This window comes from Delphinus delphis, chromosome 15 (assembly GCF_949987515.2).
Source record: "Delphinus delphis chromosome 15, mDelDel1.2, whole genome shotgun sequence".
Lineage (NCBI taxonomy): Eukaryota > Metazoa > Chordata > Mammalia > Artiodactyla > Delphinidae > Delphinus > Delphinus delphis.
Genome location: NC_082697.1, coordinates 32,086,300 through 32,111,352, shown reverse-complemented (window position 1 = coordinate 32,111,352; position 25,053 = coordinate 32,086,300). Strand labels below are relative to the sequence as shown.

The 25,053-nt window shown below is 42.5% G+C and overlaps 1 protein-coding gene across 1 annotated transcript; it reads left to right on the top strand.

Annotated features, from left to right (window-relative positions):
• Window positions 1–17,468: 17,468 nt before the first annotated feature.
• On the top strand, window positions 17,469–24,757 carry PROKR2 (prokineticin receptor 2). The gene is made up of 2 exons (XM_060032882.1): window positions 17,469–17,926; window positions 24,061–24,757. Exons 1-2 carry the CDS (start codon window positions 17,469–17,471, stop codon window positions 24,755–24,757), a joined length of 1,155 nt encoding a protein of 384 aa, XP_059888865.1.
• Window positions 24,758–25,053: the final 296 nt, after the last annotated feature.

Sequence of the window (25,053 nt, the reverse complement as noted above, 5' to 3'; positions counted from 1 at the left end):
CAGCTAAGCCTGAGAACCAGACCCACCAAATGTGCCTGTATATAAATGTATCAACAGATGTAAGTCATTCTGCAGTTTGAGTAGTTGAGAAGCAAAAATACAGCATGTGATCCACTCATTAATACATATTCTACAACAATCCTATACAAAAGCATCAGAAGACATGTTTATTCATCTGCAATTTCTACCCATAACAATTTCATATTTTAGATAATGTAAAAAAAATGATCTGACAACCAAACTTCACAATTATCCAATAATGCTTAATTTTTTTCTCTTCCAGAGTGTATCCTGAACCCTGGAAATTTAATAAACACTGCAGAAAGTGTTCAGCTACTTAATTTGATATTAAATAATGTAATAATTTTCTCAATAGCCCTCTGCACTCCAAGGATTCCCTATTCTGTCACTGCCTGCCTAGCAGAAAATACTTTAAAATCTCTTTTGAAGACTATTCTTGGTTTGCTGTTCTGAGTTACTTGGCGCTCATATCCTAACAGCTTTATGACTCAAGTCCAGGACTCCTAAACCATGTGCATGGAAAAGTCATTGCATCTACATTGTGACTTTTCCATAACGGTCTTTTGCTGCTCTGGGATTTTGTCTACATTTTACAACCTCGCCCCTACAAATCCTCTGCAGCTCTTTTAGCCAAAGATCTATAAAATGAGCCAAACTGTTTTTCTCCTTAGACTTTTAAAATCTTCCAAGGCACCACTGAACAGTTAGTTGCCTAAGTCACATCACACCCACAACATAAGACATGTTGTTTAACAATATTCTCTGGACAAGAAGATAACACACCAGGATGATGGGTTAAAAGAGATTCAGAGGCTACACAAACTGGACATAGCCAATTCAACCAATTATGCCCAAGTTGTAAATGTGATCATCAGCATCTCCTGCCATGATTTCCCCATCCAGCCCAGAGGTGGTATCGAACACCTTGAATTGAATCAAATTAGGGTTATTTTGTGGCAGAAAATAGACAATGAAATCTGAAACAGAGAGCCTACAAATAGTCCCAATGTCTCAAAGAATATTCTAAGGTCAACTATAAATATATTGACCTCCAACTACAAGAGGAGGACAATGCCTTGTCATTTCACAAAGGCTAATAGAATGAATTTTGAAACGTGTGTCCAGCTATACTGGGTGTAAAGGGATGGTGAGGGAGGATCAGTGGCTGTTAGCATCAAAGGAAATTGGGAAATTCCATGTCATTAGAAGGGCCTAGAATTGAAGCCTGAGTGACTGATGACCCATCAGGAGAGCCTGCTCTGCAGGGAGAAAAGGGAAGCAGGGACTCCTGACACAGCCTGAGTCTTGTCAAATATGAGGGAGGGTGGAGAGTGGGGAGGCAAAACAGATGCAGAAAGCCAGCGCTTTCCCAAAATACAGATGGGTTTTTATGTCTAATATGGGAATAAGGATTGACAATTACAAACAGATTTCAGAAGACTGTGAGCCAATTTATAGGAGTGGGTTCAAACAGACTTTTAAAAGGAAAGATCTGATTGCTTTTTCTGAGTGAGGTATCCCTGTCCATTCAGTAGGGCCAGGAGAAGCACTCTAGACCCTGCCTCACTCCTGCTCCCTCTCCCAGCAGACGCAATTCCACACTATCCCAGATGGTACCAGTTTCTAGAATGAAAGCCTCCTGAAAGAGAACTTCTGTTCCTTCTTTAATAAGCCATTTGTTTCTTGGCGTTGAGGCTCAGAAACCATCTTGTATTTCTCTCAGTTGTCTGATGGCAGAAAGTGAGCCCAGGTGATCTCTTTCTTTTTCTTTGCTATACATAGAAACACACATATCAACTTGGACTTAATCACGTTCTTCATACATATAAACAGAGGTTACAGTTTCTTTGTGGAATATGCCAACACAAAGTATTACCTCCAGCCCCACTGTAACATGATCCCCCTGAAAGAGGTAGGGTGGAAAGTTCCAGAGCTGTTTTTGTTCCTGAGGTGGAGGGTAGAGAGGAGGAGTGCTGTCTCCCCACTCGCCTGCTTGGGAGAGTCCATACAATTCTGCCTGCAGTCACCCAGCCACAGCTGATTAGACCAGAGGTGGACAAGGGCTGCCATGTATTGTTGTCTGGGCTGTACCCTGCACAAGGAAAGGAGTGCGTGGGCTCAAGTGAAACCTGAGTGTGTGCTTTGGATCAGGGCTCCATCTGCCTGCCTGGAGGAAGGATGCCTTTTCCAAATTAACACAAATGCACCCTGTATGCCTGATCTGAGCTGGGTGAGTTAAATTCTCTTTCTTCCAGGCACATAGTATTCCTGGGCTTTAAAACTGAGAAGTCAGATAGAACTGGGTCTGGAACAGGGAGAGAGAACAGAGCAAACACACAGAGAGGAGAGGGTGCAGAAAACCAGCCTGAGCCCCCAGAATGTGGGGATACAAGCTGCGTAATGATCTCCAGCTGGGATTCTGGACCTGAGAGTTCTGACTTGGGTTCCATGAGATATGCCTGGCTCTCTCAACTAGATTTCCCTCCTTGACATGGGCTGGTTCAAGTGCATTTCTTGTGGTTGCAACTAGTGATGCCTGACTGAGGCAAAGGCCCTGTGAAAAACTAATCCCCAGGTGCCTTTGAGATGGATCATCTGAGTCCCATGCCTACTCAGTATAACTTCCCCTAATGTTTCTCTGTTGATGAAAGTAGAAAAGTGGTTGCCAAGGGCCAGGGAGAAGGGGAAGGGGGTACTAGATTTTAATGGATTTAGAGTTTCAGTTTTGCAAGATGGAAAATTCTAGAGATCTGTTGCACAACAAGATAAATATGTTTAACACTACTGAACTGTACACTTCAAAATGGTTAAGAGGGTAAATGTAATGTTATGTTTTTCACTACAATAAAATATATTCATAGAAAAGATGATAGACTATTGTTTACTAGTTCTGAGAGTTGCCAGATTTTGTCTAAACCAGTCCAATTGCAAAATGACCCCCCTTAGAATGGTAAGTTCTGCCTGCAAAAGAAAAAGTGGAAAATAGTAGTTGTCCCATCAAGAAAACGTTCTACTTCAATAAAAGTAGCAACAATCACTAATTCAAGGCATGAGGTAAAAGCCAGCCTCTAGTTCTGTGAAGGTAGAGCCCACCAGATGGGCTTCAGATAGGTCAGGGTGTTAACCAGCTTTGGAAGGTGCGCAGAAGTTAAACAGGGAGATGCTGACTTCTGAACTCCCTGCAATTCAATATCCAGCGAAGCAGATTGAGTTTGCTGGCCTTAAATAACAGGAAAGTTGCAGTCTGAACTCCAGTGTTGCAGATTACAAAGCAAAAGGCATTCTATGGGAATAGACACACCATGGGGCAATAATGAATATCAGAGATGGCCTTTGCCATTAAAAACAAAATGGAAATTGGGAGAATGGAATTAGAAGAAAGGGTATGGCACCTACTGGGCCTTCAGACATGGACAATGTCAATGGTGGGCTCACTCCTTCACTTCTTAACTTTTTTTTTAATTTGATTTTTATTTTATATTGGGGTATAGTTGATTTACAATGTTGTATTAGTTTCAGGTGTACAGAAAAGTGATTCAGTTATACATATATCCATTCTTTTTCAGATTCTTTCCCCATATAGGTTATTACAGACTATTGAGTAGAGTTCCCTGTGCTATACAGTAGGTCCTTGTTGATTATCTACTTTATATATGGTAGTGTGTATATGTTAATCCCAAGCTCCTGATTTATCCCTCCCCACCCTTTCCCCTTTGGTAATCATGTTTGTTTTCAAAGACTGCTTCACTTCTTACCTTTCAGTGTAAGTATAAACATGAACATTTATAATACCACATCTCAGCTGTCTCTTGTCTGCCTTTTCCTCTCTTTCTTTCACTCCAGCCTCATCTCCAACTGGGGTGCTGGGGGTCAGCAAATAAAGATGGCATGACTGCATGGGGTCACCTTCAGCCCCTATTCCAATTTTGCCATGTGGAAGCCCAGTGGCCCCTGCAGGTCCTGTCTGCACTCTAATCCTCATCATTCCTTATAAAGCGTCCCTAGTGGGGCAGGGAGAGCATTGCGTGGTGAAGAGAGTGCAGGTATCCTAAGATGGGGCTAGAAGTACCTGTGCAATTCCTGCTAGCATGACCCTCCCCCGACCAACTCTCACCCACCTTTCCCTCAAAGTCAAAGGCAAGAGTGCCAGTGTTCTGAGCCTTTGGATGCCTTTTTTTTAGGGGCATCTTCTATCTCTCCTACTGAAACTGTTTCTGATAGGAACAGTAAGATTTGGCTTCTTTATTCCCAACTCAGGCCCAAAGTGATACAAAAGCCAAAAATATGCCACCACCTAGACTGTGAAGTCTCCTGAGGGTGCAAGCCACTCCAGTACCTCCCAGCTCTCATCCTTATGAAAACATTCTGGACTTAAATGTTAGTTGCCTTCTGTTTAACAAGAGACAAGTATGTATGATTCAGACCATTTACTGGGTATATGGTTTCTCAAAATCTATTTCCAGTTCCCTTAACAAGCTGTGCCTTTGGATAATCTGGTATCTCTCATTTTTCCATCTTTGCCCCACCTCAGAGGCACTCTACGCTTCACCTTTCAAAGCCTTACACTGAGTAGCAAAATGTGTTATATAGAGCTCGTACCCAAAAAACCATGTTAAACTTGTCACTGATTTTAATTTTCTCTTCCTGGTGCCTGTGTGTTTTTCAGTGACATTTTCAACTAGTAAAGGATCAAAAAGTGTCTAAACTAAATTAAATATAGAGAAAAAGCCCAAAACTGAATTTTTTAATTAAAAAAAGAAATAAAAGTATTCACACAATCCTGGCTGATATGAGAGACTATTACTAAGAAAACAAAATGCCATTCTGCTAGGAAGATGCTCTGCTGTTTTGAGCTGAGTGCATTAAGGGCCACCTCTTATAGTCAATGATTTACATCACAGTATTTTAAGTTTTCGTGTTGTTTTTTGTGGGAACCTCGGTGAAGAATGAACACTTTTCTGAAGAAGCCAGGAAAATCCTATTGATATATAGAATAAAAATCTACCCACATGAGGCCCAGGTATGTGTCTTCTGAAAAAGGTCTGGGTACACCCTCCACTTAGAGAACTGCCATCATGGCCAGTTTGGACTGCAACGCTCAGAGCCCCCAGATTAAATACGGGTCTTGGGAATCTTGTTCGTTTTTATCCTGCTTTGTTCAGCTTTTGCTTCAATACCACACTACCTTTGAGGCAGGCAGAGTTCACTAGAGCAAGAGCATGTGTGATAAATCCTGACCCCAGCCGCCTTTCCCTTGCACTAGGGAAACCACAGTTCTCAAGTTAGTGCAATGGGAAAATCTGGGTTTTGGAACCTCATTTGAATCTCCACTCTGCCACCTATTAACTGCCTGACCTTTGCAACTTAACCTCTCCGAGCTTATTCTTTCCTGCATGAAAATATCTGAATCTGTTAGGAGTCCTGGATAGCAAGCAACAGAATCCAATTTTAGGTAAATTAAGCCAAAAATGGAAATTTATGTATTGTTAGTTTCTGGTGTACAGCAAAGTGATTCAGTTATTCTTTTCACATTATTTTCCATTATGGGCTATTACAAGATATTGAGTATAGCTCCCTGTGTTTTGAGTATAGCTCCCTGTGTTATGAGTATAGCTCCCTTGTTGCTTATCTATTTTATGTATAGTAGTTTGGATCTGTTAATTCCGTACTCCTAATTTATCCCTCCCCTGCTCCCTTTCCCCTTTGATAACCATAAGTTTGTCTTCTTTGTCTGAGAGTTTGTTTTATACATAGATTCATTTGTATTATTTTTTAGATTCTACATATAAGTGATATCATATGACATGTGTCTTTCTCTGACTCACTTCACTTAGTGTGATAATCTCTAGGCCCATTCGTGTTTCTGCAAATGGCAATATTTCATTCTTTTCTATGGCTGAGTAATATTCCATATGTATATGTGTGTGTATTATCTATCTATATATATGCATATCCTTGCCTCCTTTGTCATAGATTAGTTGACCATAGGTTCATGGGTTTACTGGGCTTTCTATCTTGTTCCATTGATCTATGTTTCAGTTTTTGTGCCACTACCATATTGTCTTGATTACTGTAGCTTTGTAGTATAGTATGTAGTCAGGGAGTCTGATTCCTCCAGCTCTGTTTTTTTCCCTCAAGACTGCTTTGGCTATTTGGGGTCTTTTTGTCTCCATATAAATTTTAAGATTTTTTGTTCTAGTTCCGAAAAAAATGCCATTGGTAATTTGATAGGGATTGCATTGAATCTGTAGATTGCTTTGTGTAGTATAGTCATTTTCACAATATTGCTTCTTCCAATCCAAGAAAATGGTATATCTCTCCATCTGTTGGTATCATCTTTAATTTCTTTCATCGGTGTCTTATAGTTTCCTGCATACAGGTCTTTTGTCTCCCTAGGTAGGTTTATTCCTAGGTATTTTATTCTTTTTGTTGCAATGGTAAATGGGAGTGTTTCCTTAATTTTTCTTTCAGATTTTTTATCATTAGTGTATAGGAATGCAAGAGATTTCTGTGCATTAATTTTGTAACCTGCAACTTTACCAAATTCATTGATTAGCTCTAGTAGTTTTCTAGTGTCATCTTTAGGATTCTCTATGTATAGAATCATGTCATCTGCAAACAATGACAGTTTTACTTCTTCTTTTCCAATTTGTATTTCTTTTTCTTCTGTGATAGATGTGGATAGGACTTCCAAAACTATGTTGAATAATAGTGGTGAGAGTGGACCTCCTTGTCTTGTTTCTGATCTTAGAGGAAATGCTTTCAGTTTTTCACCATTGAGAAAGATGTTTGCTGTCGGCTTGTCATATATGGCCTTTATTATGTTGAGGTAGGTTCCCTCTATGCCCACTTTCTGGAGAGCTTTTATCATAAATGTGTGTTGAATTTTGTCAAAAACTTTCTTTACATCTATTGAGATGATCACTTGGTTTTTATTCTTCAATTTGTTAATATAGTGTATCACATTGATTGATACACAATCAATCAATTTATCCCTGGGATAAATCCCACTTGATCATGGTGTATGATCCTTTTAATGTGTTGTTGGATTCTGTTTGCTAGTATTTTCTTGAGGATTTTTGCATCTATATTCATCAGTGATATTGGTCTTAATTTTCTATTTTTGTAGTATCTTTGTCTGCTTTTGGTATCAGGGTGATGGTGGTCTCATAGAATGAATTTGGAAGTGTTCCTTCCTCTGCAATTTTTTGGAAGAGTTTGAGAATGATGGGTGTTAGCTCTTCTCTAAATGTTTGATAGACTTCACCTGTGAAGCCATCTGGTCCTGGACTTTTGTTTGTTGGAAGATTTTTAATCACAGTTTCAATTTCATGACTTGTGATTGGTCTGTTCATATTTTCTATTTCTTCCTGGTTCAGTCTTGGGAGCTTATACCTTTCTAAGAATTTGTCCATTTTTTCCAGGTTGTCCATTTTATTGGCATAGAGTTGCTTGTAGTAGTCTCTTAGGATGCTTTGTATTTCTGCGGTGTCTGTTGTAACTTCTCCTTTTTCTTTTCTAATTTTATTGATTTGAGTCCTCTCCCTCTTTTTCTTGATGAGTCTGGCTAATGGTTTATCAAATTTTGTTTATCTTTTCAAAGAACCAGCTTTTAGTTTTATTGATCTTTGCTATTGTTTTCTTTGTTTCTATTTCATTTATTTCTGCTCTGATCTTTATGATTTCTTTCCTTCTGCTAATTTTGGGTTTTGTTTGTTCTTCTTTCTCTAGTTCCTTTAGGTGTAAGTTTAGATTGTTTATTTGAGATTCTTCTTGTTTCTTGAGGTAGGCTTGTATAGCTATAAACTTCCCTCTTAGAACTGCTTTTGCTGCATCCCATAGGTTTTGGATCATCGTGTTTTCATTGTTATTTGTCTCTAGGTATTTTTTGATTTCCTCTTTGAGTTCTTCAGTGATCTCTTGGTTATTTAGTAACGTATTGTTTAGCCTCCATGTGTTTGTGTTTTTTACGTTTTTTTCCCTGTACTTCATTTCTAATCTCATAACCTTGTGGTCAGAAAAGATGCTTGATATTATTTCAATTTTTTAAAATTTACTGTGGCTTGATTTGTGACCCAAGATGTTATCTATCCTGTAGAATATTCCACGTGCACTTGAGAAGAAAATTTAATCTGCTGTTTTTGAATGGAATGTCCTATAAATATCAATTAAGTCCATCTTGTTTAATGTATCATTTAAAGCTTGTGTTTCCTTATTTATTTTCATTTTGGTTGATCTGTCCATTGGTGTAAGTAAGTTGTTAAAGTCTCCCACTATTTTTGTGTTACTGTTGATTTCTTCTTTTATAGCTGTTAGCAGTTGCCTTATGTATTGAGGTGCCACTCTGTTGGGTGCATATATATTAGTAATTGTTATATCTTCTTCTAGGTTTGATCCCTTAATCATTAGGTAGTGTCCTTCCTTCTCTCTTGTAACATTCTTTATTTTAAAGTCTATTTTATCTGATATGAGTATTGTTACTCTAGCTTCCTTTTGATTTCCATTTGCATTGAATATCTTTTTCCATCCCCTCACTTTCAGTCTGTATGTGTCCCTAGGTCTGAAGTGGGTGTCTTATAGACAGCATATAGATGGGTCTTGTTTTTGTATCCATTCAGCAAGCCTGTGTCTTTTGGTTGGAGCATTTAATCCATTCACGTTTGAGGTAATTATTGATATGTACGTTCCTATGACCATTTTCTTAATTGTTTTGGGTTTGTTTTTGTAGGTCTTTTTCTTCTTTCATGTCTCCCACTTAGAGAAGTTCCTTTAGCATTTGTTGTAGAGCTGGTTTGGTGGTGCTCAATTCTCTTAGCTTTTGCTTGTCTGTAAAACTTTTGATTTCTCCATCGAATCTGAATGAGATCCTTGCCGGGTAGAGTAATCTTGGTTGTAGGTTCTTCCCTTTCATCACCTGAAGTATATCATGCCACTCCCTTCTGGCTTGTAGAGTTTCTGCTAAGAAATCAGCTGTTAACCTTATGGGAGTTACCTTGTATGTTATTTTTCATTTTTCCCTTGCTGCTTTCAACAATTTTTCTTTGATTTAATTTTTGCCAATTTTATTACTATGTGTCTCAGTGTGTTTCTTCCTTGGGTTTATCCTGTATGGGACTCTCTGTACTTCCTGGACTTGGGTAGCTATTTCCTTTCCTATGTTTGTTAGGGAAGTTTTTGACTATAATCTCTTCAAATATTTTCTCTAGCCCTTTCTCTCCCTCTTCTCCTTCTGGGACCCCTATAATGCGAACGTTGTTGCGTTTAATGTTGTCCCAGAGGTCTCTTAGGCTGCCTTCATTTCTTTTCATTCTTTTTTCTTTATTCTGTTCCACAGCAGTGAATTCCACCATTCTGTCTTCCAGGTCACTTATCCATTCTTCTGCCTCAGTTATTCTGCTATTGATTCCTTCTAGTGTAGTTTTCATTTCAGTTATTGTATTGTTCATCTCTGTTTGTTTGTTCTTTAATTCTTCTACGTATTTGTTAAACATTTCTTGCATCTTCTCGATCTTTGCCTCCATTCTTTTTCCGAGGTCCTCGATCATCTTCACTATCATTATTCTGAATTCTTTTTCTGGAAGGTTGCCTATCTCCACTTCATTTAGTTGTTTTTCTAGGGTTTTATCTTGTTCCTTCATCTGGTCCATAGCCCTATGCCTTTGCATCTTGTCTATCTTTCTGTGAATGTGGTTTTTGTTCCACAGACTGCAGGATTGTATTTCTTCTTGCTTCTGCTGCCTGCCCTCTGCTGGATGAGGCTATCTAAGAGGCTTGTGCAAGTTTCCTCTAGAAGTGTGTTGTTTTATTTCCAAATATTTTGAGGTTTTCCAGCTATCTTTCTGTTATTGATTTCTAGTTTAATTCTATTGAGGACTGAGAGTAGATTTTATATGATTTCTTTTTTTTTTAACTGGTTAATGTGTACAAGTTCATTGCCACTAGACCTGTCTTACAAGAAATTCTAAAGGAATTTCTTCGAGTTGAAACAAAAGGATGCTAACTAGCAATATGAAAACATATAAAACTCACTGGTAAAGGTAAATATAAAATCAAGTTCAGAATACCCTAATACTGTAATCGTGGTAAGTAAATCACTTTTATCTCAAGTATAAAAATTAAAAAACAATAGTAAAAGTAACCATAGCTACAATAACATGTTAATGAATGCTCAATATTAAAAGGTGTAAACTATGACATCAGTAGTAAAAAATATGGGGGGAGAAGTAAAATTGTAGACTTTTTGTATGCAGTTTAAGGTAAGCTGTTATCAGCTTTATCAGCTTTTTAAAAAAATATTACATCTAGAAGGTGTTTTATGTAAGCCTCATAGTAACCACAAAGAAAAAACCTATAGTGGTTACTCAAAAGATAAAGAAAAAGATAAAACATATTATTACCAAAAAAAAAAAGAATCACAACAGAAGACAAGTAAGAAAGGAAAAAAGCAACTAAGGAACTAAAAAATAAATAGAAAACAATTAACAAAATGGCAGTAGTAAGTCCTTACCTATCAATAATTACTTTAAATATAAAAGGACTAAATTCTCTAATTGAAAGACACAAGGTGGTTGAATGGATAAAAAAATAAGATCCAACAACATGCTATCTACAAGACACTCGCTTTAGCTTTAAGGACACACATAGCTTGAACGTGAATGATGGAAAAAGATATTCCATGCAAACTGAGTAACAGATAAAATGGACTTTCAGTCAAAATTGGTCACAAGAGAAAAAGAAATATACTAGATAGTGGTAAAGGGGTCAGTCAATTCATCAAGGATATACAACAATTGTAAATCCATATGCACCCAACATTAGAACACCTAAGTATTTTAAACAAATATTTACAGAACTGAGGAGAGAAATAGATAGCAATATAAAAATAGTAGGGAACATCAATGCCCCACTTTTCACATTGAACAGATCATCCAGACAGAAAATTAATAAATAACACACCTGAATAACACTATAGACCTAATGGATGTAAGAGACACATACAGAACATTCCATACAACAACAACAAAATACACATTTTTCTCAAGTGCACACAAAATATTCTCCAGGACATTCTATATTGGGTCACAAAGCAAGCTTTAACAAATTTAAGGAGATTGAAACCATATTTAGTGTCTATTCCAACTGCAATGATATGAAACCAGAAATCAGTAACAGGAAAAAACTGCAAATTTCACAATTATGTGGAAACTAAACAACACACTCCTGAATAACCAATGAGTCAAAGAAGTAATCAAAAAGAAAATCAAAAAATACTTTGAGACAAACAAAAATGAAAACACTGCATACCAAAACTTATGGGATGTATCAAAAGCAGTCCTAAGATGGAAGTTTATAGCAATAAATTTGTACATTAAGAAAAGAGAAAGATCTCAAATAAACAACCTAAATTTACACCTCGAGGAATTAGAAAAAGAAAAACGAAGAAACCCAACATTAGCAGAAGGAAGAAAATAAAAAAAGATTAGAGGAGAAATAAATAAAATAAAGATTAGAAAGACAGAAAAAAAATCAATAAAACTGAGTTGGTTTTTTGAAAAGATAAAGAAAATTGACAAAACTTTAACTAGACTAACCAAGGAAAATAAGAGAGGACTCAAAAAACAAAAGTGTAGATGACAGAAGAGATATTACAACTGGTACCACAGAAATACAAAGAATCCTAAGGTTACTATGAGAACAAATTGGATAACCTAGAAGGAACAGATAAATTCATAGAAACATACATACAACCTACCAAGACTGAATCATTAAGAAATAGACAACAATAGAACAATAGAACAGATCAATGATGACTAAGAAGATTGAAGCCATAATCAAAAGACTCTCACCAAAGAAAACCCCAGGACAGGATGCTTTCACTGGTGAATTCTACCACAAATTTAAAGAAGAACTTTTTTTTTTTTTTTTTCCGGTACGCAGGCCTCTCACTGTTGTGGCCTCTCCCGTTGCGGAGCACAGGCTCTGGACGCGCAGGTCCAGCGGCCATGGCTCACAGGCCCAGCCGCTCCACAGCATGTGGGATCTTCCCAGACCAGGGCACAAGCCCATGTCCCCTGTATCGGCAGGCGGACTCTCAACCACTGCACCACCAGGGAAGCCCTAAAAAAGAACTTTAAAAAAAAAAATTCCTAAAATTCATATGGAACCACAAAAGACCTGGAATAGCCAAAGAAATCCTGAAAAAGAAGAACAAAGCTGGAGTCATCACACATTCTGGTTTCAAACTAAACTACAAAGCTATAATAATCAAAACAGTATGGTGCTAGCATAAAAACAGACACACAGTCTAATGGAATAGAATGCAGAGCCCATAAATAAACCCATGCAAATACACTTAACTAATATTTGACAATAGAGCCAAGAATACCCAGTGGGGAAAAGATAGTCATTTCAATAAATGGTATTGGAAAAACTGGATATTTACATGCAAAAGAATGAAATTGGCACTCTCTCTCTCTCTCTCTCTCTCTCTCTCTCTCTCTCTCTATATATATATATATATATATATATATCACTTACAAAAATTAACTTGAAATGGATTAAAGACTTAAATGTAAGGCCTGAAATTCAAACTCCTAGAGGAAAACACCATGACATTGGTCTCTGTGACCATTTTTTAGGTATTACACTAAAAGCACACTCAATAAAAACAAAAATAAACAAGCAGGACTACCTCAAATTAAAAAGCTTCTGCACAGCAATAGAAACAGTCAACAGAATGAAGAGGCAGCCTATGGGATAGGAGAGAATATTTGCAAACCAGCTAATAGATAAGGGGTTAATATCCAAAATGTATAAGGAATTCATACAACTCAATAGCAATAATAATAATAATCTGATTTTTAAATGGACAGAGGGCATTTTTTCAAAGAAAACATACAAATGGCTAACAAGTACATGAAAAGATGCTCAATATCACTAATCATCAGGGAAATGAAAATCAAAATCACAATGAGTTATTACCTCACACCTGTTAGAATGGCTATTATCAAAAAGACAAAGGATAACAAGTGTTGGCAAGGTTGTAGAGAACCCTGTACACTGTCGGTTGGAATGTAAATTCGTGCAGCCACTATGGAAAAAGGTGTGAAAGTTCCTCAAAAAATTAAAAGTAGAACTCCATATGATCCAGCAATCCCACTTCTGGGTATATATCAGAAGGAAACAAAACCACTATCTTGAAGAGATAACTGCACCCCTGTGTTCATGGCAGCATTATTCACAATAGCCTAAACATGGAAACAACCTAAGTGTCCATGGATGGATGAACAGATGAGATATACATATAATGGAATATTGTAGAATGGTGGTTGCCAGGGGCTGGAGAGGTAATGGGGAGATGTTGGTTGAAACTTGCACTTAAAAGATGAATAAGTTCTGGATATCTAATGTACAGCATGATGATTACAGTTAACAATACTGTATTATATACTTGAAAGTTGATGAGAGAGTAAATCTTAAATGGTCTCACCATCAAAAAAAAAAATTATGTGAGGTGATGGATGTGTTAACTAACCTTATTGTGGTAATCATTTCACAATGTATACATGTATCAAATCTTCACGTTGTATATCTTAAACTTACACAATGTTATATGTTAATTATATCCAATACATCTGGAAAAAAAAAAACTTAAAGAGGAGAAGGAGGGGGGGGTTAGTTCTACATAAGGTGAAAGGCAGAAGAATCACATAATGTCACCACGCAAAGGGTTTCTTAATCATCTATTCAGGTATTTTAAGTTGGCATCCCAGTGGACTATATTCATTCTGAGATAAGTTCTCTTTGGCCAACACAGGGTTTTTGTTTTGTTTTAACTAACCCAACTTTATTTACAAAGTTCTGAAATCCCAGACTCTCTGGAAAGATGGGAAGAGCTGACAAAGCAGAGTCCATATTCCAAGCTGTCAATAATCATTGGCTGAGATTTAACAGCAGGGAATCCCTTTAGACCTTCAGTCTCCTGCCACAGTTTCCAGTTCCAATTCTGTAAAGCCAGAGCTTCCCTCTGTGCTTTGCAGCTACCAGTCATCAGAATTCGCAGGTCCTGAGAGTTTAATCCCCTTGCTCAATGTGTAAGGAAACCAAGGACCAGAGAGGCAATAGAAATTGCCTAAAATCAGAGCCTGTTGTAAACAAAGTGGAGGGCTCGGGCGTCCCCCTAAAGACAGGAGGAGGCCCAGCTGGGATGGTCTTTGAATGACCAAGGACTTTGGCAGTTGTGGACATCTCAGGTTTTAGTGAGGACTTCGGGATCGGAGCTTTGAGCAGGGTAAGCTGCCCCCGGTCCCCAGCTTCCTCCCGGGGGTCTCCTCCCCCACAATCCTAAAGTCCCATTCTGCACTCGCCGGAGTATCCCCAGCACCAGCTCCCGGAACGATGGAATGCACCCTGGGCTCCTCCAGAAGGAGTCACTGTGTAGCAGGAGCAGACGCTGTCACTGGACTCCCTGGAAGACAGGATCCTCGGATCCTCGGCTCCTTCACTGGCGACCCCCTTGGGGCGCCACCTAGGGGTGCAGAGGGCCTCCCGGGTTCTTCGGAATTGCATTATCTAGAAGGCCAAATGTAAATTAGCTAGCTAGTGGGAAGCAGCTGCATAGCACGGGGAGGTCAGCTCGGTGCTTTGTGACCACCTACAGGGTGGGGTAGGGAGGGTGGGAGGGAGACGCAAGAGGGAGGGGATATGGGCATGTATGTATATGTATAGCTGATTCACTTTGTTATAAAGCAGAAACTAACACACCATTATAAAGCAATTATACTCCAATAAAGATGTTTAAAAAAAATAAAAGGCTACTGCGTTCCATTCACACGGGGGTACGGAGGGCTCAGAAACTCTCTAGAGGGACCCACCCGCGCCAAGGAGGCTAGAGCTCCATGCGTCCGGCGCCCGGGGAGCACCAGTTGCAGGAGCCGAGTGCCCACCCTTCGCCTCCGCGCAGAGACAGGCGGGGACCCCGGGGCGGAGCCGAGCGCGGGGCGGGAGCACTCGGCCGCGCCCCAGAAGCCGGGAAGAGCTTCGCGGGCGGAGCGCCAACTCTAGCGGAAACCCGGAGACCGCGACTCGCCTGGGAAGCGCGCTGAGCCAGGAAGAAAGAGGAACACCTCCTGCGCAGTGCAAGTGCGGGTCCCCGAGACCGCCAGGTGGACAGGGAAGCGCGGAAGCCCGTAGGTGCAGAGCTCCGCGCAGTCCCGGGGTTCCAGTGGCCGGGTGGGGGGCGTCGCCCGGGCTGAGGGGTCCGATGCCCACTTCTTTCTCTGGGGTCTTCGGGACGCTTTGCCTGCTGCCGCCCTAGGGATGCGCCCTGGCTGGCTCGCACTAGAGGTGTGGATGCCCTCAGATGACCAGGCCGGGGACCGTAGGCTGGGACTGGGCAGTGAGGCCGCAGACCGAGGGAGCCAGTGGGTGGGCGGGCGCCAAACTGCAGGGGAGGGCGTGGACGGGGGACACCCTCGGGAAGGTGAGCAGGAAAGGGGAGGAATTTTCTCTGGGAAAATTCCCGTTCACCGTCTCCTCCCTCCACCCCCAGTTTTCTTCCCGCCCGGAGATCCCACAGGCTTTGCTTCTCGAGCTTAAATTTCCGACGATTTCCGCCCCTGCTGGGGCAGCGCCTCCGGGAGCCGCGCGGCCGTGCCGGGTGGTTAATAAGGGAGAGGAAGGACGGGGATCTTGGAGCGGGCTGGTCAAGGGCAGCGAGTGCATCCAGCGGTAACGGGGAGGGGACCTGCTCTAGCCCGGGCGCCCGCTGTCTCCTCGCGGGTCCCGGGACCTAAGAGCAGCCGAACGTAGAAGCCGAGAGGGCGCAACTCCCGCTTCTCCGTCTCAGGCTGTGCAGTGTCTGTGGGGGTTGGGGTGTCGCGTGAGACGGAGAGGCGACCCAAAAAGAGGACGCCCCCAGCTGCGGTTTTGAGCCTCCCCTCGGGTATATAGTAGGCAGGCGCGCCGCAGGTTGGAGTGTCCCCGCCACCCTGCGACTGCTGTCCCTTCCGGGAGCAGTTCCTGTCCTTCGTTCTCCCTCTTCTCAGAGGGCTGGGCCAAACCTACTGTCCAGTTTGGTCCACTTCTTGCTTCCAGCATCCCACAGCCCCCACACTTGGAGTCCTTTCCAGGTGTGCTAAGAGGTGGGGGAAGGTGGTTCATGGCTGGATGGCCGGGAACCCCATTCCGCAGGTGCTGGATCTGGGTTCTTTTTCCAGTCGGTCAGACACAGCGAACCCAATAGTGCCCCATCTCCTGAGGGCTCAGTACTTCAGAGACTTTATTTCCTCCCCCGCAGGCATCTGGAGGCACCAAGAATGTAGAGGACTTAGGCCATAAGAGACAGGTCAGCCCTCAGGCCCTCCTGGGTCCTCACTGACACTTCCCCCACGCCCCTTGGGTGGCTGTTTTCAGTTAAGCGAGGTCTTGGAGCAGCCACCACTTTCAGAGGACACAGACTTTGGTGACAAGATGTGGTACCTCCCAATCAAGGCTGATTCTGGAAGGGGAGCTGGGGGCCTGGTGAAGGGACAGCTCAAAAGAGTGGAGACAGGGAAGGGGAGCAGACAGAGGACTTCTTTCTAGAGCGGCCCAGTAGCGCAGCAGAATTACCTCTCACCCACAGGCCCCTCCACCTGCAGAGTCCTGGTCAGGATCCTCATTCATTCCTTCAGCAGATTCCTATCCAGCCCCTACTCTGTGCCAGGCCCTGGGCTAGGCAACAGGAATTTGGTTTACAGGAAAACTGGGATTCAGAGAGCATAAATCACTGGCCCAAGTTGACTCAGCCTGTCCGTGTGAAAATTGTGACTTCCAAGTCTGTGGACTGGCCAGGACAGAGGGAGCAGTCCCTGCTTTGGGGGAAGGACCCTGCTGTATCACCATCCTCTGGCTTCATTGTCCCTGGCCAACAGCTGGCACAATGTTGTGACTGCCATAGAGTCCTGGGTCAGCTGCCTGAGCAGCTGGGAAAAACTTACAGAAGACCCCTGTGGGGGCTGCTGGGGGGAGGGGGACTGGGCAGTCAAACTGGTCCTGGTCCCTGGACAAAGGGCAAAGATACACATTCTTCTTGGGTGTCTCTGGGGAGTCCAATCCATCCCATGCCCAGTCCCTCTCGATAGCCAAACAGCCAATAGAGGGTTTCCCAATTTCCGGAACTCATGTGTCCTCCCCTCTGTGCCGCGGGTAGTTCTGTCTGTGGGTTAGACACTGTGTCTGGTTGGCCTATACCTGGGAGAACTCTGGGAGGATGCTACCAGGTGTTCTCCTATATTTTATCAACTGGTTGTGTCTCCTTCCAGGATCCATGATGGCGTCTTGACTCCCCACAGATGTGGGCAGGGTGCTAAGATCTCTGACCTCATGAAAGCAGAGGGTCTGGACCCCCAGCTCAGAGTACTCAGACCGCGGAGACTCCTGCATACCACTCACTGGCAAGCTTCACCATGGCAGCCCAGAATGGAAACACTAGTTTTGCAGCTAACTTCAGTATACCCCAAGACCATGCCTCCTCCCTCCCCTTCAACTTCAGTTATGGTGATTACGACCTCCCTCTAGATGAGGATGAGGATATGACCAAGACTCACACCTTCTTTGCAGCCAAGATCATTATCGGGGTGGCACTTGTGGGCATCATGCTGATTTGTGGCATTGGCAATTTTGTCTTTATCACTGCCCTTGCCCGCTATAAGAAGCTGCGCAACCTCACCAACCTGCTCATTGCTAACCTGGCCATCTCCGACTTCCTGGTGGCCATTGTCTGCTGCCCCTTCGAGATGGATTACTATGTGGTGCGCCAGCTCTCCTGGAAGCACGGCCATGTGCTCTGTGCCTCTGTCAACTACCTGCGTACCGTCTCACTCTATGTCTCCACCAATGCCCTGCTGGCCATCGCTATCGACAGGTGAGGATGTTGGGTAGGGGTAAACAGGGAGGTGGCCCAGGTTGCCTCTTTCCTCACTTCAGCTCTAAACGTTGGCATTACTCCAGATTCAAATGCGTGCGCATCTATCGAGGCAAAAGGAGACTTGGTTTCTCCAGTTGTGGCTCATGTTCTCCCAAATGTGGACAAGAGTGAGGCTCCTGAGCCTCCCAGCTCTGGGCCATGCCCCCATACACCACATCTGCTTCAGATACAGGCATGTCATATAACCATGAACCTCACCAAACACAAAAGCAAAAGCAGCATTTTAGGCAGGTTACTACTTAGAAGCCACATTAACTAGGTTAGCCAAGGCAGCTTCAAGTCAAGATAGCATGTGCGAAGTTTTTCCTGTAACCACTACCTAAAGATATAGAACATTTCCATCCCTAGAAAGTTTCCTTGTGCCCCTTACCAGTCATTCCTCCCATCCCAGGCAACCACTGATCTGATTTCTAGCGTCATAGTTTAGTTTTGCCTATTTTTTAACTTCGTAAAAATGGAATCATACAGTATGTACTCTTGTTTTTGGTGACTTTGTGGCAGAGCTGATTTTAAAATAAGATTACAGGGTTCAGTTGCAAAAAAGAGGGAAGGACATTCTTGCCTTTCTTTTTTGCATACATCCATGTGCTTATTTGCATATATTTGCATGAGATGTTCTGTAAGTCCTTGATCTATTGTAAATTTATAAAGTAAAATTTCTAATAGCAGCTTCAGACAAATCTGATACATGTTTTATTTATGTAAATAGCTGTAGGCCAGCACTGGACTACCAGTGGCTCTGCTTGAGGGGGGCAATTTGTGTCACATCTTCTTGGTCCACCATTGTGAGTTATGCTCATTTTGATGATGTGTTTTTAATCATCTTTTTCCCTTTTATCTCCTTTCAACTCCAGTTTTTCCCTTATTCTCAGTGCTATTTAGGTCTGTGGTCCTTTTTAATCAACCCGGTGATTATTTTTCATTTATGATAATATAATACACATACAGGTATAAGAGGCATCTTCCTATTTATAACTTAATTCCTGCAAGAAAAAACAATTTTGTTATCACAACTTTGAGGCTCGTAAGCTCTGAACCCAGTGTTTATGAAACTTACCTATTAACCAAATGCACAAAATTCCCCAGGGGAAATGATACAAAGTATGTTTGGTACAATGGTACAAAGTCAGATTCCTGGGCCCCTACTGAATGGGAATCCCCTGAGCTAGGACCTAGGCATCTGCATTTTACCCAACCCTGAATGATTCTGATGTTTACTCAAGTGAGTTACCACTGTTCTCATCACCTTTGTTCCATTGAAACCTTTGTCTTCCTAATGTAGTTGTGGGGTTTTTCTTTCTTTCTCTTTCTTTCTTTCTTTCCTTCTTCCTTCCTTCCTTTCTTTTTTCTTTCTTTCTTTCTTTCTTTCTTTCTTGCTTTTCTTTCTTTCTTTCTTTCTTTCTTGTTTCTTCTTTCTTTTGTAACATGGGAGATTCTCAGGAAGCAACCATTCTGTTACAATACAGAGTGGTTCATTTTCCACCCCAAACCAGCTCTGCCTCAGTCAGCTTCCAGCTCTGTCAGCCATTCCACCATCTCCCAGTCACCCAAGCAGGAGATACTACCATCATTCTTTTCCTTTCTCCCTGTTCTACTGCCACCCACACACCCCTACACCAGGTGCAGCCCTACCCCAGGTCCTGGCAATAGTCCCTCCAGCTTCATCTCTTGGCAAGTCATGGCTGGACCATCATAATGCTCCTCTAACTTGTCTCTTCACCCCTTCAGGAGCCCCTGACTGTCCCTTGGAATCTATACTCATCCATATTAAGCATCAGAATATCACCACTGAAGAGTCTTTCTAATATATCTCATTCCTTACAAAACCTCCAAAAGTTTCGATGCCTATAGAATACATGCCAAATCCTGAGTCTAGCACCCCAGAGTCTTTGTAATCTGATGCCAATCTGTCTTTTAATCTCATGCTGTGTCTGGGGACACAGACGGTCTTTTCCAAAGGACATTGTGTTTTAAGCATAATAACCACTCCTATCTTCATGTTTCCATAGTGCTTAGTGCAGAGCCTCAAACCTGTGCCTTAGTGTGGTTTACCCCTAAAATAGACCCTGAGACAAGGATTCATGTGCAGGTAGCCCTCAGTAAGCACCTATAGGAAGATAGGAAATGAGGCAGTCAAGGGAAGGCAGTCAATACAAGCTGTGTTATTGAACAAGTTTCCACTGTGCACAGCTGATGCTTATTCCTGCAACAGAACTCTTGGAGCTGGTGTAGATCACACCTCAGAGTTCTCCCAGGAGTGAGAGGGTGGGAGGGAACTAGGATATTTATACACCAACCCTCATAAGTCATTTGTGAGGGCCACTCTGGAAATTCTGTGCAAGTTACCAAGAGGAATCTGGAAGCCAGAGAAGGCCTTCCAACAAAGAAATGCAGGTTTTAGCAGGTGGCAGTGGACAGGCATACAGTGAAGTGATAAAAGCAAAGGGATAATAGAGGGGCACCAACAGCATCTGCTACAACCTGGTAGATCTACAGGTTGCTGGGTTCTACTTTGTGCCCAACCTATACGTATGGAAACATAAAGTAGTAGAAGACACAGTCTTTGACCTCAGGGAGCTTTTCTTCCACACAAAAACTAGAATAATCTAGTGATAAGTGAAGAGTAACTCAGAGAAAGACAGATGATTATGTTAGTGATGCAGTCTGGGAACGCTTCATGAGGAAGGCATTGCAATTCAAGTGTGCTATTCTGACCACCTCCTATTCACCCCGTTGATGAATGCAGGACTCTCCAGCACCAATAGTAGTAGATAACTGAACCCACAACACCTCAAACTAGAACAATGAGGGTGAAAGCACTTGGCTGGTCTCATATACTGCCAGCCCAGGGGAGGAGGACACTGCACACCAGGCAGGGTCACGTGGGAGCTGTGCTTGGGAATAGAATGAACCACCAGGGGATGTAAGCAGCAGGGTCTATAGTGACAAGAGGCTGAGGTGACCCTTGGCTCCCATGGGAGGATGTGATTGACTTGTTTGGATGATTTTGCCAACTGGCAGGGAGGTGAAACCCATTAGGTTGAGGATTGGGGGTGCAGCTATTCCCACTGATAGAGGAACTAGCAGGACAAGAGCGTTTCTCACTGGGTGGAGGGATATATCTGGTGAAAACAGAGGAACTCACAGCTAGGCTTTTGGGGCCCTGTAGATGTCAAAGCAGCATATGGAATTTCAGCCCTTACAATCCAGGACCCTAATAAATAAATAGCACCCCTCTTTCTCACTCAGTTTCAAACCAACTGAAAAATAAGGCAAAATGATAAGAAAGATGAATGATGTCCAAACTCTCACTTTTGCTGAGATGACACTAATTAAATAATGGGCTTGTATGTGTAGGCATGGGGACCACAGCTTACTCAGAATTAGATAAACCTGCAAACCCTGACACAGGTAGCAGCAGAAGAGCAAGGTTCATGTGCAGAGGGCCTAGAAGGGATGATATTTGAAGTCATAGAGAGCCCAGAAAAAGAGTGTTGACCTCAAGAAACACACATCCAAGCAGATAGATGGCAACAAAGACTTTGCAGATATCCCTCTTGCCAATGAATGAGTCATGCGAAAAGATGGGTTTAAACAAAGTATTATAGCTTCCACCATGCTTTATGTACATTTACCTTCTCAAATAGAATCTTTCAAAAAGCCTACAAGATTGTCTGTAAAGTTATTTTTATCTCCCTTTCACAGATGAAGAAACTAAGTCCCAGGAGCATAAGTAATTTATTCAAGAATTTAGGTGCACAGCTGAAATCCAGGGCTTCTGAATAATGCCTAGGCCAATGTTCTTTATTTTATTATTTAGCTGATGACAACTCTGAATTTTGGAGCATCCTATAGGATAAGGAATTAGAATTTAGGAGTTGACAACAGATTAAGCAGGGCTGTGGAAGTTCTCTTTGACATTGGTTACTGAGATACTTTTCATGCAAGAACCAGACTGAGAGAGTTATTAAGTCTTGAATTAGTTCTGCATTATCTAAGGACTTTGGACTCAGTATGATAGGCAGAATAATGACACCCCCAAGATATCCACATCCTAATCCCCAGAATACGTTATGCCTAAGGGGAATTAAGATAGCAGATGGAATTAAGGTTGCTAATTAGCTGATCATAAAATAAGGACATGAGACTGGATTATCCAGGTGGGCCCAGTGGTCCTTAGATGTGCAAGAAGGAGGCAGAAAAGTCAGTGTCAGTGATGTGTTGTGGGAAGGGCTTGACTGGTTACTGGTGGCTTTGAACATGAAAGGGGGCCCTAAACCAAGGAATGCAGGCAGCCCTAGACAAGAAACAAATGAGATTTTCCCCTCAGAGCCTCCAGAAAGGAACACAGTCCTACCAACAACTTGATTTTAGCCCAGTGAGACACATGTCAGACTTCTGACCTCCAAAACTGTAAGATAATTAATTTGTGTTGTTTAAGCCACTGAGTTTGTGGTAATTTGTTACAGCAGCAACAGGAAGCTGATACACTCAGTATCACAGAGAGACAGTGATTGTGAGATGTCCCTGCCCCAGTGAAAGATTGGCTAGCCCATTTGTCCCAATCTCCAGCCCTGTGAGCCTTGCGCTACCCAGGCAAGTCACGCAGGTTAACTTGGAAAAGCTGGGTCCCATGGATGGGTGAAGAACTCCAGTAAGCACTGCTTATTAATATATACAGCTAGGGTGTAGCCACTGGTTGGGATGGGATGCAACTTTATCTCATGTCTTCAGAAAGCTGCAAGCTGGGGAGAGCCAGGCTGCCATGAGATCTCCTAATTGAAGTCTATAGAGTCAGAGCTGCCAGTGGGCAAGGGGAAGGCAAGAGCCAATAAAACAATCTTATGACAGACATATTGTCAGGGACAGACAGAAATAACATGGCAGAAGGCCTTCTTGGTCAAGTCAGAAACTTGGAAAGGTGACCAAAGGGTCTTGTTACAATAGAAGGGTAAATTGGATAGAATTTCTATGGGTGGCTTCCTGCTCTTGGTCATAACCTGACTCAAGCTCCAGGTAAGGGGTACATATTCATTTCCAAGGTTGTATTGTTTCTTCCCTACCCTTCATGCCTCTTTTCTTCCTCCACCTTCCTCCACCACCTCTTCCTCCACCTTCCTCCACCACTTCTCCCTCTCACTCCATAAAATGCACAGGAATGATTCCAGGGCACTAAATTACCTAAATAGGTGTTGTTAGGTTTTTCTGGAAAGAAGGTATTCAACCTACACAAATGAGCTCATTTCCCACAAAGGGCTCCAACCTCTTTCCCAGGCAGCGTTGCTCATTGGAAAGAGCAGGATAAAAGTTTTATGCTGTGTGCTGCTTTATGGTGTCAAGGCAACTTTACACACCTTCTCATCTGAGCTTGAGACAGCCCAGGGAGTTGGGTGTAAAAGTTTTGTATCAGGAGCCTGGATTCTGTTCCCTGCACCAAGTGAGCTTGGGCAAGTCATTTACACCTCACTAGATTCCTCAGATTCTACCCTTAGTCCACTCCTGCTCTGTAATGCAGGATGACACCTGAGGGGAGGAGAGAAAAATTCCTAGTCCACAGCTCTTCTTTCACCTCTACACTAGAAGATATTTGGATTGAAGGGTTTTGAAAGAATTATGTTCTTAGGCAGAATGGCAAGCTAGAAAGCCAAGGTGGTATCAATAGGGCTTATAATCATGATAGGCCACATGTACATGCCACACCTAGTACATGCCAAGCATTTCACAAACATTATAATATTTAATATTCACAGCAGCCCTGCAAGGTAGGTGTCATTTTATTTCACGTTGCACCTGAGGAAATGAATCTCAGAGAGACTGAGTGATTCACTCCAGCCAAGATTTATTCTGTCTGTTTGACCCAAATCCTGTGCTGTTTACACTAAATCACTCCTCTCCTCCAAATGCCAAATGATGTTGCTAAAATAAGAAGAAGCACGTTGATGCTGGAAAATTAGGTACGTGGGGAGTCATTGTGCCATTTTGTCTGCTACTGTGGGTGTTTGGGTTAGTTAAAAACCAATAATGATTACACGCACACATCATTATTACTGATAGCTTCCCTCCCCCACCAGATATCTCGCTATCGTTCACCCCTTGAAACCACGGATGAATTATCAAACAGCCTCCTTCCTGATCGCTTTGGTCTGGATCGTATCCATTCTCATCGCCATCCCATCAGCCTACTTCACAACGGAAACCGTCCTCTTTATTGTCAAACGCCAGGAAAAGATCTTCTGCGGCCAGATCTGGCCAGTGGACCAGCAGCTCTTCTATAAATCCTACTTCCTCTTCATCTTCGGCATCGAGTTCCTGGGCCCGGTGGTCACCATGACCCTGTGCTACGCCAGGATCTCCCGGGAGCTCTGGTTCAAGGCAGTCCCTGGTTTCCAGACGGAACAGATCCGGAAGCGGCTGCGGTGCCGCCGGAAGACGGTGCTGGTGCTCATGTGCATCCTCACGGCCTACGTGCTGTGCTGGGCGCCTTTCTACGGCTTCACCATCGTGCGCGACTTCTTCCCCACTGTATTCGTGAAGGAGAAGCACTACCTCACAGCCTTTTATGTCGTCGAGTGCATCGCCATGAGCAACAGCATGATCAACACCGTTTGCTTCGTGGCCGTCAAGAACAACACCATGAAGTACTTCAAGAAGATGCTGCTGCTCCACTGGCGGCCCTCCCATGGCGGGAGCAAGTCCAGCGCTGACCATGACCTCAAAACCAGCGGCCTGCTGGCCACGGAAGAGGTGGATTGTATCAGGCTGAAGTGACCCACTGGTGTTTCGTAATTGAAAACCCAAAAGCCAGTACTTAGAGCACAATTCACCAATAACCAAGTTCACAGACTGCTTGGGGAAAGGACAACTGTGTTCACACCTCACTGCTCTCAAGGAGCTGGATGCTTCTGGAGTCATAAAATGTGATGCAACTAGACACAAACCACAGCAGCTGACATTTACTGATAGCTGCTCAACACCTACTGTGTGCACAACCACACCAGCGAGATTAGATAAGGGCAACAGGAGCTGACATTTACTGATTACCTACTGTGCAAAAATATTTAAAT

Bases quoted from the DNA above. Each gene is read 5' to 3' on its own strand.
- PROKR2 (XM_060032882.1), top strand. From the start codon at position 17,469: ATGGCAGCCCAGAATGGAAACACTAGTTTTGCAGCTAACTTCAGTATA. The intron at 17,927-24,060 runs GTGAGGATGTTG...CTCCCCCACCAG, and splicing joins CTGGCCATCGCTATCGACAG to ATATCTCGCTATCGTTCACC.